General features: G+C 49.1%; 1 protein-coding gene across 2 annotated transcripts in view; it reads left to right on the top strand.

Annotated features, from left to right (window-relative positions):
* Nucleotides 1-13,526, top strand: part of NCAPG (non-SMC condensin I complex subunit G) — a 460,352-nt gene that overhangs the window by 291,244 nt on the left and 155,582 nt on the right. For both annotated transcript variants that reach the window (XM_085642367.1, XM_085642366.1), the window contains exon 16: nt 6,984-7,165. In XM_085642367.1, the coding sequence (XP_085498493.1) occupies nt 6,984-7,165 (182 nt within the window). The remainder of the gene's footprint in view (nt 1-6,983; nt 7,166-13,526) is intronic.

The raw sequence follows: 13,526 nt of genomic DNA, 5'->3' as shown, positions 1-13,526 counted from the left end.
AGACTTAAGGTTCCTAAACAAGTTCGTAAAAACTCAAAAATTCAAAATGACATCCTTACGAAAGGTAATACCTCAGATACAGGTAGGAGACTATATGGCAACTATAGACTAAAGGACGCTTACTTGCACATCCCCATGAACAACAGACACAAAAACCTACTCGGATTTGTAATCTACAAGGTGCACTATCAATTCATGGTGCTACCGTTCGGACTCAACTCAGCACCAAGAGTGTTCACAAAATGTCTAGCAGCAGTAGCAGCCCACCTAAGAAGACAGGGAATACACGTTTACCCATACCTAGATGACTGGTTAGTAAGGGCAAGCACATACCACCTTTGCAAACAGCACATACAAAAGGTTAATAAGGAACTTGTTTGAACTAGGTTTCTCAATACATTGGGAGAAATCAATAACACCAGAGCAAGTGAAGATTTTCTTAGGGGTAGAAATCAACACAAGAGTAGGGAAGGTGTTCCCTAGCTCAAAGAGGACAGTAGTAATTCTGAAGGAGACACAGCTTTACCACAAGGGGCAAGCTCGGACAGTGGGGAAACTACTATGGATGATGGCTTCATGCATTCATCTAGACCCAAACATTCAACTGCACATTCCAGGAATGGATTCAGCAACAATGGTCACAGGCAACAGGGATTTGGGAGGATCTAGAGGTTGTCACACAAACACAGTTATTCAGGAGATGACATGGTGGAACAGGAAGAACACAACACAAGGGAGACCTTTCACACCAACTCCAACAGTGACCATTACAACAGACGCTTCCCAACTGGGATGGGGAGCCCACATGAACAACCTCAAGGTGAGGGGTCTATGGACACAGCAGGATGCGATAAAACACATCAACTTCCTAGAGTTAAAAACTGTGTTCCTAACCTTAAAGGCCTTTCAGAAGGAGCTTTACGGAAAAAGGGTGCTGATTAAAACAGACAATACAACGACAATGTTTTACATCAACAAACCTGGAGGAACACAATCAGTAACACTGTCAACCCTAGCCCAGGAGCTATGGAGATGGGCTATCCCAAGAAACATAGACCTATTAGCAATCCATCTTCCAGGGAAGGACAATGTAGAGACAGACAGACTGGGCAGACAGACATATGCATCCCATGAATGGGAGACGAATCAATCAGAAATTCTAAAAATCTTAAAGAAAGGGGGGACTCCGCAAATCGACCTATTTGCAACACCCCAAAATGCCAACACTTCGTATCCAGACAACCATGTGCACAGTACCTCGGGAATGCGTTATGGATAGACTGGTCAGGGACATTTGCTTATGCTTTTCCTCCCTGATACCACTGGTACTCAACAAGTGCAGGACCAGCCACATGACAATAATCCTCATAGCACCACAGTGGGTCAGGCAAACCTGGTTCTCACTGATAATGGAAATGTCGCAAGGCACAACGCACAAGCTCCCCAACAGGAAGGACCTTCTAACTCTGCAAGACAAAGGTGCTACACCCAGAACCAGAAAGCCTAAGCCTGGCGGCATGGCTCCTGAGGACTTAGAATTTACTCACCTCAAACTACCAGAGAACACAATGGCAGTACTCCGAGAGGCAAGAAGGCCTACAAAAAGAAAGTGTTACACAGCAAAATGGAAACTCTTTTCAATTTGGTGCCATAGGGAAAAACTTTCAAGGAAGATCACAAGGTAGTCAACAGTAATAAAATATTTGACATATTTGCTACAGGTGAAACTAAGCTACGCATCTTTAAGGGTACACTTGGCAGCAATCGTAGCGTACACAAGAGGAGAAACAGGGAAAAGTTTCTTCACATCACAAGTGGTCAGGAGATTCCTTGAAGGAGCAAAGAGGTTTAGCACCTCCAAAGAGGGTGGCGGCATACACATGGAACCTCAACGTGGTACTCGCTCAACTGATGGAGCCATTCGAACCAGTACACAAGGCAACTTTACACATGCTCACGCTAAAGACCGCGTTTTCAGTGGCAATAACATCACTACGTAGAGTTAGTGAATTGCAGGCTCTAACACTACAAGAGCCCTACTTCCAAATGCATAATGACATAATCGTCATGAGAACAGATCCACACTTTATGCCAAAGGTGGTTAAAAAAGTTCCATATTAACCAAACGATACAAATTCCAAGCTTTTTCCAAAACCCAAAGACACAAGCAGCAAGAGCAATGCACACCCTAGACGCCAGAAGGGTGGTTATGTACTACATTGAGAGAACAAAGGAATGCAGAACAACAAAGCAATTCTTTGTTTCATTTGCAGACAGTTTTCTGGGACGACCAGTCACAAAGAATACCATTGCAAGATGGATCACAAAAGCCATACAGTTGTGCCAGAAACAGTCCGGTAAAACCTTGCAAGGAGCAGCGCATGCTCACTCAACCAGGAAAAAAGGAGCAACAGTGGCTTTTCTAGCAAACACACCAAATCAGGACATTTGCCAAGCAGCAACATGGTCTTCAGTGCACACGTTCACAAAGTACTACTGTGTGGACATTCAGATGAACCAGGAAGCACAAGTAGGACAGAAGGTCTTACAGCATATGTTCACAAACCAGCGTTCATCTTCCACTCAGCCACCACTGGACTAGCAAACCGCTACAAAGTCTATGCACAGCATAGTGAATCCAGAAAAGATTCATGCTGCAAAACGTGTAGTTTCTTACCTGTTGGTGCAGTTTTGCAGCTTGAAGACTTTTCTGGATTCACTAGCGAACCCACCCACCTCCGCCAAGAAGATGACACAGAAGGAATAAGCAACATAAAGAAAAAAAGAATCCGAAGGTGGGAGCTTCCAGAGGAAGCACGTCGCTGTCACAGAAGGACACCAAATTGTGGTATGTTGACTCCCACCAGGCCACGAAAAAAAAAAAGATAGAAGAAATACTACTATTCCGGACCCAACCACTAGATGGCGGAATAATGCACAGCATAGTGAATCCGGAAAAGTCTTCAAGCTGCAAAACTACACCGACGGGTAAGAAACTATACGTTCTTTCTTTTTCCGCGCCAGCCAGTACAGATCCGGAGAGAGATCCCTTAGTCATTTTTTGGCTACACTTTTTAGACTTTCGTCGACATCTTTTTTTAAGTCTTTGACTCCTGGTACACGAGGGATGTCCCATCATCGGACCGGCTTCAAGCCTTTTGACTCCTGTCACAAGCTGATGTCAGTCACTGATCCACACCTTGTGTGCCTCTGGTGCCTGGAGCGTGACCACACCCCAAAGTCATGCTCCTGCTGCCGGGCTGTAAATCCGTAGTCTTTGCGGGAGCGGTCCCGAAGGCTCTTGGAGGTCCGGCAGTCCGCTCCGCGTCGTTCAAGGTCCTGGTCGAGAGGAAGGTCTCTGGACCGGTCGGGGAGCCACCACCACTCTTCTTTGAAGTCTTCGCACTCATCGGGTAAGTCGAAGCACAAAAAGAAGGCGAAGAAGCATCATCGCTCTTTGCCTTCTCCCCGTCCGTCAGCCAACGAGATGCAGGACCCAGAGCGTTGTCACTCTCCAGCTCTGTCTTTGGAGCCCGCTCCAGGAACCGCTCCGCACTTCCATTTCCCAGGGACGGAGCGTTCCCCTGCCCAGCTTTGAGCTTTTTACGAAGCGCTTCACAGCATATCTGTGAAGATTCTCGTTGGACCTTTAGAGGGGTTTCTAAATTTCAATGGGCCAGTCAATTAGTATGGGATATCCATGTCTCTGTTTTCCCTAGGGCTAGGAATCCTATTAGACGGATGACCATTTCTTTGCCTAGTCATGAGATATTAATATTTTGTGATCTTGTCAGTTTGTCGCTCTAATTCTCCTCATGCGAGCTAAAATCTGTGAAGTGTGTTGGTGCTGCAGCGGCTTAAAGATCATAGGTCGTGGGGAAGACATGTTTTAGGTTTATAAGCTGGGACTATGCGAACCCTTTTGATATCAAAATCTTTGGTGAAAGAAATTTGAAGAGCTTCGGTAATCCACCAGATTAAGAAGTCTGACATTGTTTTAGGTAAATTCTCAATTCTTCTGGTAGTCCAAAAATATGAAAGCTGCTCCTCCCATTGTGGTCTTCAAGTTCAGTTATTTCACGTTTAAGATATGACATTGAAGGTTCTAGTCCTTGTATGCGTTTGGATTGCCTGTTATAGTCTTCCACTGACCTAATTCTTGATTCAGCATCTGATTTTCATGTTAAGTCTTTAAAGTCATTGCGTATTCCAGCAACTTCAATCTGTAGAAGATCAGTGTTTGTCTTATTGCTTTGGGCTACATCATGTTAACTTTTTTTTTAAGATGATGTTTAGTGTGGACGAAGTGTCCCATTTCTTTCACTGGGGACTCTGGAATGGGGGGAGATTGTTTAAGGTTCGCTTTGGTTTATTTCTCATGTTTACTTCCTTGAGTTGGCCATTGCAGATGTCCGTAGGAGGGATGTATTGGTCGCGTGCTACTGTTTATTCGGCAGTGTGGTGTTTGTAGACGTGGTTTTGGGATACAGATCCAGGACATAACGGAACAACGCTTGAGCCGATATCAGTGTCTATGGGATGTGCAGAATCCCGTTTTTGTTAGTATGGAGCCTTCAATTACTCAATCCACTGCTTTCGGTGGAGTGACCATGTGCACAGGGTGAGCTCCAGATTGCAGTATATAACTGGCCGTAAAGCTGGCTTTGCGGCTAAGTACACTGTGAAAGATTAATCGTGTATTGTTCCCACTGATGTAGGCGGTGTTAGTTTTGGTGAGCAAACTGCAGGGGGCGGAAGGAGGGTGTCGCGTTTTATGCAACCGATATCTCGATCAATCTGGTTTGTAAAGCTCACTACTCACCTATGAGGGTCTCAAGACGTGGGGGGTTGTGCGGGTAGCTCCGTGGTCATCGGAAGAGCCAGGTCTTGAGGTCCTTTCTGAATAGGTGCAGTGTCTGGCTTTGTCTGATGCTGAGGGGGAGTTTGTTCCAGGTCTTGGCCGCGATGTAGGAGAAGGATCTGCCACCCGTTCTCTCCCGGAGGATGCGGGCGACCGTGACTAGGGCTAGGTCGGCGGAGCAAAGGTTTCTCTTTGGGGTGTGTAAGGAGATTCTTTTATTGAGGTATTGAGGTCCAGTGTCATGGAGGGCTTTTTAGGTGTGCGAGCAGTTCGAAGGTTATTTTTTTTTTGTTGACAGGGAGCCAGTGGAGTAGCAGAGGTGCTGGGAGGTGGGGTCCTGTCGTGTGTTGTTGAGGGCGAGTCTGACTGCGGCGTTCTGGACGGTTGGGAGTTTGTGAAGGAGTGTTTTGTTTATTCAATATAGATTGCATTTCCATAGTCCTGTCTGCTGGTGATGAGTGCGTGGGTAACTCTTCCTGGAGTCGGGGTGGGGATCCATTTGAAGGTCTTGCGGAGTATACAGAGGGTTTTGAAGCATGTGGACACAGCGTTGATCTGGCGGTTCATGGTGAGTGAGGAGTCGAGTAGGATGCAGAGGTTGCAGGCGTGGTCCGTAGGGGTGGGTGGGTTTCCAAGGGCGGGGGGCCACATGGTTGTGTTCCATGCGAAGGGGGTGTACCCGAAAATGAGGACATCCGTTTACTCCGAGTTGAGCATCAGGCAGCTCCTGCTCATCCATGATGCAACGTCCTCCATTCCTTCTTGGAAACTATGCATGGTGATGTCGGGTTCCTTGGTGAGAGAGAGGATGAGCTGGGTGTCATCGGCATAAGATACTATGTTGAGTCCGTGTTTTCCGACGATGGTGGTGAGGGGAGCCATGAAGATGTTGAAGCGGGGCTGAGGGCGGATCCTTGGGGTGCTCCACATCTAATCTCTGTGAGCTTGAAGAAGAAGGGCGGGAGTCTTATTCTTTGTGTTCTGCCTGAGAGAAAAGATCGAATCCAGTTAAAGGCAGTCCCCTGCATACCGGGGTCGTGGAGTCTGGCGGCTAATGTGTGGTGGGAGACGATGTTGAAGGCTGCTGAGAGGTGGTGTAGTACGAGGGCTGCAGTGGGTGGTTCTAATTCGCACAGCATCTGGGCTTTATTCATCATATCACTTGCTTGAAGGTAGCTGAGTGAACAGCAGTTAAGAACACCTGCTTCTTCCCCATATGACTGTTTATTTCCCATATGACTTGTACGGCCGTTACTTAGCCTTCCTAAGCGACCTTGCACTCACTGTAGTAAAACTGCCACCCAGGAGTGGTTAGGGTTTGTCAGTCGTTGTATATCAGAGCATCGTACTTTCGCTCAGGGTGCTATTTTGTCCTGCACTCCCACAATCGGCTGGCTTGTTTCACTACTTGGGCACTGCAGGAGAAAGACTGTTCAGGGATCAGCCGTGTAAAAGGTGGCTCCCGCCGGCCTCAAACACCCCTGCTGTATGGTCTTGTGTTGCAGGAGCATCAAAGGGTATGCCGAAGATTTGAGTGCAAGCTGCCATCTTGACTGCATTCCCTACCTGTTCAGGCGCGAGCACGCCAGGACAGAAGGCTTTCTTGGAGCTTGGAGTTCTGGAGATTACTCCCGCCAGTTTCAGACACCTTTACCCTGTGACAGTCTTAAATTGGGTGTAGCAGGCTGTTTAGGGCCAGAGTGCACGCTGGAAGCTCGCCGGTCCTTAGAAACGAGCCGCCATCTAGAAGCGCGCCAAGCCATTCCTCCCGATTTTGTAATTTCTTTATAGTTAATTATGTGGCTTATATATGAATAAATAAAAAAGAAACTGGTGGGAGTAGAGGGTAAATGCTTCCTCTCTGTCCTCTAGACTTCATCATAGCCTACCTGGGTAAGCTGTAAGGCAAACTGGAAGAAAATGAGGTACTTTCCACTCCTCTCATTGTTCATTATCCATTTTTCTCATTGACGCACATACTTCACAAGAGCTCGTGGCGAAATCAAGAGTCACTTATCAATACTTGATGCCGATATATTTCTTTTTTGGTACATTGATACGCTTGTGTTAAAGTGAATGTTAATAAAAGTTCTATTTTGCTCTGTTTCGACTGTCTCTTAAGGTTTCTGAACTCAGGACAGAAGCTGCAGAAGGGCTGGCAAAATTGATGTTCTCAGGAAGGCTTATAAGTGCCAAACTGCTACAGCGCCTTGTATTACTGTGGTATAATCCTGTGACAGAAGATGACACTCGGCTCAGGCATTGTTTAGGAGTATTTTTCCCCATTTACGCTTATGCAAATAGGTAATGATTTTCTTTATTTTGCCAATATATTTTCTAATATGTTTCACACACTCCTAAAAGTGTGGTAATGAGTTTATTAAAAGCATATATAGTAAATATTTAAGATTTTCCTAATGTTTAAATTGTTTTCAGTTGAGGTGAAAACCTAGAAAGTATATAAGAGTATTGGCAATACTTTTTTTACCTAATTTTATAAAGTATTACTGACCGATTTATATGAATCATGATTACAGTATAGCATGTGTTCAGCTAACTAATAAAGTGCATGTCTGGCTGAGGAAAAAGATAATTGGGAAACATAGGTATTAAACATAGCAATCAAAACCACACATACTTGTAAACAGTTCTTAAATTTAAGTGCAAGCTGGGGCACCCCATTGCTTCTCAAATAGCCACTGTCCAGTTTATTCTGTGTCTACTGGCTGAATGCATGCGTTCTAACTCGCTCCCTCGTGTGCCCACTTTGTGTTGTTTCTCACCACTGACTAGAAAAGCTGGGCAGAGATCTTTTTCTGGGGTGTGGCTGAAGTGCTGGTTTTAAGAGCTGATTAACTGGTGCGTTCCACATATTGCATGAATGCACACACTTTGGCACACAAAGGCCTGAGGCCCATAAATATGCTCCCTGGACTACTGTAGAGGACCAAATAACTGATTCATATGGTAAGTAAATTAGGCCTTGAACTATTTCATTTGAAATTCTTACTCTTCCGTATTCCATCTAAATTCTGTTCAGAGTTTCCGGTATAAAAGTATAAATGTGTCTTGCATTTCTAAAGTACAGATCTAGAAAAAAGACAGCGGAGTGTAGTACTATGACCAGTATAAAGGCTTTGAGTAATTGGAGCGATAGCTGGGTTATGGACAGTTATTGCATTATGATGTAATGTTCTTTAAAGAATTGAGAAGTCAACGCTTTCCTAAAGTAGAGTAGCATTTTGGGCATTCCTGATGGATATGTGGGGGGGGGGGGGGGTGGAGGAGGAGAGGAGACCCTTCTGACTTGTTCTGTTTGTTTTTTACACTTCTTAGTCTGCAGTCTGATGGTGGCCTGGTTACGGGTGTGCTGAGCACCAGCAGAGATGGTGAACTTTTTCCAAAGATAAGCATAGTGTTGGTCGTGATGGCTTTGTGAATTATGCAGCTCGTTTTGAAGATGGTTCCGGCTGGCAAAGGGAGTCAGTGGAGTTCTATCAGGACGGGAGTGATGTGATTCTATTTCTTCAGGGATCGGATAAGAAGTGATGCAACGTGTAGGTTGCCTCAAATTGGTGCCAGTGTAGAGCCTGCAAGGCCATGAAGAATGGCGTTATCATCCACTGGCGAGAGTATGCACGCTTTCTGGAAGAAACTGATTCATTTTTAAAGGAGTACAAGGCCATCTCTGTTTTTTGGTAATGTGCTCCTTCCAGGTCAGGCAGGACTCCATGGCAAATCCAAGTGACTTGGCATTTGGTGAAAATTGGGGTTTGAAACAGTGAAGGTTTGTGCAATTGAGCCAAGTTTGTACTGTTTCTTGCTGGTTCTTTGCAAATAACAGTAATTCTTTCTTTGTGGGGTTGAGCTTCACTCGACATCCAGGTCTGGATGATGTGCAGGAAGTGTTTGTGGTGTTGGATATCTGAAGCAGAGGGGATATCTGAAAGAGACACATTAGTGATCTATTCCTTACCTTAGAATATCCCCAGGCGTCATACTGGATCCAGAAAGTTTTCGGCAGCAGTACCCCTGCGTGTCGGTAGGCGTTGTCGCACGGCTCCGCGTACGTCACTGGCATCGTAGTCACCGAGATGACGTCGCTGGAGCTACTTGGACGCGCCCACGCGCGCTGACGTTAGTTCTTTCTTTTTCCTCGCCAGCAAGCACAGATCCGGAGAGAGCGGTACCTCCAGTCAAGAAATTTGACAGTGTTTCAGAGACTTTGGTCTCTTTGTTTGTCGAGTATCGACTTCTGGTGCAGTAGGGATGCCCAAGTTTAAGTCCTGTGGGGACTGCCATCTTAACATGTCGGTGGCAGACCTGCGCGTCGTGTAGCTCTTGTGCTTGGGGCACGCCCTGAGACGTGCCCCGATTGTCGGGCCATGATGCCGGAGGCTTTGCGGGAGCATTCCCGAAAGTTGTTGGAGGCCTGGTGCTAGGTTCCGCGCCACTCAAGATCCCGCGCCTGCGGGAGGTCGAAGGCCGGTCGCGGAGCCGACCCCATCGTTCGTCGGAATCGGGGACAGATAAGTCCAAGCGCCATAAAAAGTCAAAGAAGCAGCGTCGCTCTTCGTCTACCCCTCACTGGTTGCGGGATGTGGTGGAGGGAGCGGGTGGTCACTCCCCCACGGCTCCTCTGTGGCCTCTGTTGTTGCCTGTGGCATAACCACCTTTTCCAGGTCCATACGCGACTCCAGAAGAAATACAGGTATTCCTGTCGGCCATGGGCCGTTTGTTTGCCCCATTGGGTCCCTCCGGAGCGCCTTCTTGACCCACGGGGGTGGAGGGGGGATCTGACCCGTGCCGCTGCCTTTGGCCCCGGCTACGCCTGCAAGATTCCCAGCGGCTCCGGCCTCGGAGCCCCGTCCGGTGCCGTTGGCTGCAGGACCAGACTACGTCGAACCTGGATTGACCTATTATCCTCCGATTCTTATCCCGGGAGGGGGAGGGAGAGGGAGGAGATTTTTATCCCATCCCCCGGGCCCCTCGTCCTTATCGCCCTTAGGAACACCCAATGGACAAAAGGGAGTACTGGCAGGGGTCTAAGGACCCTCTCGCAGCTCAGTGTGAGGATGACCCGGACTGGGATGACAATGTCCAGGATCCTGTTGATTTGGATGGGTGTCCACACCCTGGAACACTGTCCCCTTCTGTGACTACGGAGGAGGTTGGTACATTTTCAGTGGTATTGCATAGGGCAGCTGAGGCTCTTAACCTCGATTTCCCTACGGTGCCCATGAGGACTAATCTCCTAACTGAAGTGCTTCAGCCGGCGGCCTCCTTGGCGGAACCGCTGCTGCCCTTTAATGATGCACTTTCTGATGTTCTTTTGGGCACATGGAGCCCAACACAGGGACTCCTGAGGATAGAAGTGTGGCACGACGCCATCGCCGTGCCCCGGGCGACACCAGTTTCCTCACCGACGCCTGAGAGCCTGGTTGTCCAGGCCTCGGCGTCTCCAAGCGCATTCCCTTCCGCGCCTCAGGATAGGGAATCAAAGAAGCTGGAGCAGTTTGGGTAAAAGATTTTCTCGTCTGCCAGTTCAGGGCTGCCTTTTGGGCCGTTATTCACACTCTGTGTGGGACACAGCGGAGCAAGTACTGCCTCAGTGTCCAGTGGAGGCCTGGGCGGTGCTCTCCCAGGCTATTTCCGAAGGGAGAGACGCTGCGAAATTCACTATCCGTTGTGGCCTTGACATCGCCGACTCGCTCGGCAGGGCAATTTCCACAACAGTGGCGCTCCGCTGTACGCCTGGCTCAGAACGACTGTCTTCTCGGGGGGATGTCCAGAACACTTTGTTGGACATTCCCTTGAATGGCACACGCCTCTTTGGTGACGAAGCAGATGGCACGTTAGAACGCTTTACGGACTCACGGGCAACAGCCAAGTCCTTGGGCCTTTCCACCTTGTGCACTCCTTTGGGACCTGCTTTTCGCTCCTTTCGTGGTCCAAGACGGGGCGCCCAAACGCGTTAATTTCAAAGCCGCAAACCTGCGCAGCAGCAGTTTTAGCACAGCTGAGGACGTGGGAACAGCCAAGGTGGGTCACGGGGCCAGCGGGCGGGTCATTCCACCCCTGCCTCAAAACCTTCCTAGTCCTCCGTTTCAGGCCCACCAAACGCCAGTGGGCGGCAGGATTCGCCATCACCTCCCCCACTGGCGCACCATCACTTCCGTTGGTTTTACAGATAGTCCAAAGGGACTTCTCCCTCCCCTTCTAGACTACCCCTCCAGCCATGCCACCTCAGTACCACTGCATGTCGGGGGACCACTTAGCACTTCTCCAGCAGGAAGTTGTGGCCCTCTTGGCCAAAGGGGCCATCGAGCGCGTTCTGCCACCAGAAGTAGGTCGTGGCTGTTATTCCCACTACTTCTTAATTCCAAAGAAGGACAAGGGCCTGCGGCTTATCTTAGATCTCTGGAACGTCAATCGCTTCCTCCGGAAGGAGAAGTTCAAAATGCTCACACTTGCTCAGGTCTTGTCTGCCCTAGACCCGCAAGACTTGATGGTAGCGTTAAACTTGCAGGATGCTTATTTTCATATCCCCATCCTGCCGGCCCACCGGCGTTACCTACGGTTCACGGTAGGCCATGAGCACTTTCAGTTCACCGTGCTCCCTTTTGGCCTTACCAGCGCCCCTCGGGTGTTCACGAAAGTGATGGCGGTGGTCGCAGCTCATCTGCGCAGATCAGGGGTTTCAGTCTTCCCCTATCCCGACGACTGGCTGTTGAAGGCGGCCTTGCCCCAGGAAGTCTTCTCGCCCCTCCAGACTACGGCCGACCTCCTGCATTTGCTGGGCTTCTCCATCAACGTACCGAAGTCGCATCTGATTCCCTCTCGGAAGCTCCTCTTCATCGTCACGGTTCTGGACACGGCACAATTTCGTTTTTATCCTCACGAACAGCGAGTCCGGGACATTCGGGCTATGACTCTGATCTTTCAGCCCTTGTCCTGGGTTTTCGGTCAGGAAGACTCTGAGGCTGCTGGGCTTCATAGTCTCCTGCATCCTGCTGATCAATCATGCCAGATGGCATATGCGGGCTCTGCAGTGGGACCTGAAGTTCCAGTGGACGCAGCATCAGGGAAACCTGTCCGACTGCGTCCAGATGTCGGAGGGCACTGCACAAGACTTACAGTGGTGGCTCATGGACCAACGTTGGGTCCGCGGCAGATCCCTCTCCCTTCCCCAACTGGAGCACACAGTGGTGACAGATGCGTCCCTCCTTGGATGGGGCGCCACATGGGAGAGGCGGAGATCAGAGGTCTCTGGTCTCCGGCGGAGTCCAAGCTCCATATCTATCTTTTGGAGCTCAGGGCGATCCTACTTGCACTGAAAGCATTCCTTCCTTCTGTCAAGGGGAGAGTAGTGCAGGTGTTCAGACAACACCACCGCCATGTGATACTGCAACAAACAAGGCGGTGGGTTCTTGGACCCTATGTCAGGAGGCTCTACACCTCTGGACGTGGCTGGAACGCCAGGGCATTATCCTGGTGGTTCAACACTTGGCAGGTTCTTTGAATGCCAGGGCGGACGAACTCAGCAGCCGGTGCATGATGGATCACGAATTGTGTCTTCACTCGGAGGTGGCACAAGGTCTCTTTCAGCAGTGAGGAGAACCTTGGTTAGATGTATTCGCCACCGAAGAGGCCGCAAAATGTCGGCAGATCTGCGTGTTGGAGTTTCCAAGGTGGCACTCGCTCAAAGACGCTTTACGTCACGAGTGGAGTTGCGGTCTGTTGTACGCCTTTCCGCGTATACCACTTCTACCCAGAGTGCTGAAGATCAGACGCGACCGGGCCCAAGTCATTCTTGTGGCGCCGGACTGGGCACGAAGAGTTTGGTATCCCGAGCTACTCTGTATGAGCGTGGATCCCCCGATCCGACTGCCTCTTCAGGAGGATCTTCTGTGGCAGCAGCAAGGGATGGTTCTCCACCCGAACCTATCCAGCCTCCACCTCCTTGCGTGGAGATTGAGCGGCGACAGTTGATTCCATTCGACTTGCCTCCTGAAGTCTTTATGTTGATTCTGGCAGCCATGCGTCCCGCAACTAAAACTGTATACGCCTGCCGGTGGAACACATTTGTGGCATGGTGCACAGCGAAAGCTGTAGATCCCCTTTCTGCCCCTCTTTCTGAGGTCCTCTTGTTCCTTCTTTCTTTGGCCCAGCAGGGCTCTGGTCTGGGCACTATTAAGGGTTAATTTTCTGTTATTTCAGCCTTTCTCAGGCTGCCTGATCAGCCCTCTCTTTTCAAGTCTCCTGATGCCTCAGTGGGCCTGGAACCTGGTTCTCACATACTTTATGTGCGCTCCCTTTGAACCTCTTTATAACTGTCCGTTGCGGTTATTGACTTTGAATACTGTCTTCCTGGTGGCCATCACCTCAGCTAGGCGTGTGAGTGAGCTCCAGGCTCTTTCCTGTAAACCTCCTTTCCTGTCAGTTAATCCGTACAAGGTTGTGCTTCGACCATGTCCCTCCTTTCAACCGAAAGTAGTCACTGCCTTTCATCTTGGGCAAACTGTCACTCTGCCCACTTTCTTTCCGCCTCCGCACCCTTCCAGAGAGGAAGAGAGGTTCCACCGTCTGGACCCAAAATGTGCACTTTCATTCTACCTCAACCGCACACAACAGTTCCGAGTGGATTCCCAGCTCTTTGTTGGCT

This window comes from Triturus cristatus, chromosome 2_2 (assembly GCF_964204655.1).
Source record: "Triturus cristatus chromosome 2_2, aTriCri1.1, whole genome shotgun sequence".
Taxonomy (NCBI): domain Eukaryota; kingdom Metazoa; phylum Chordata; class Amphibia; order Caudata; family Salamandridae; genus Triturus; species Triturus cristatus.
Note: the sequence above shows the minus strand (reverse complement) of the source record. Positions and strands in the feature narration are given on the sequence as shown.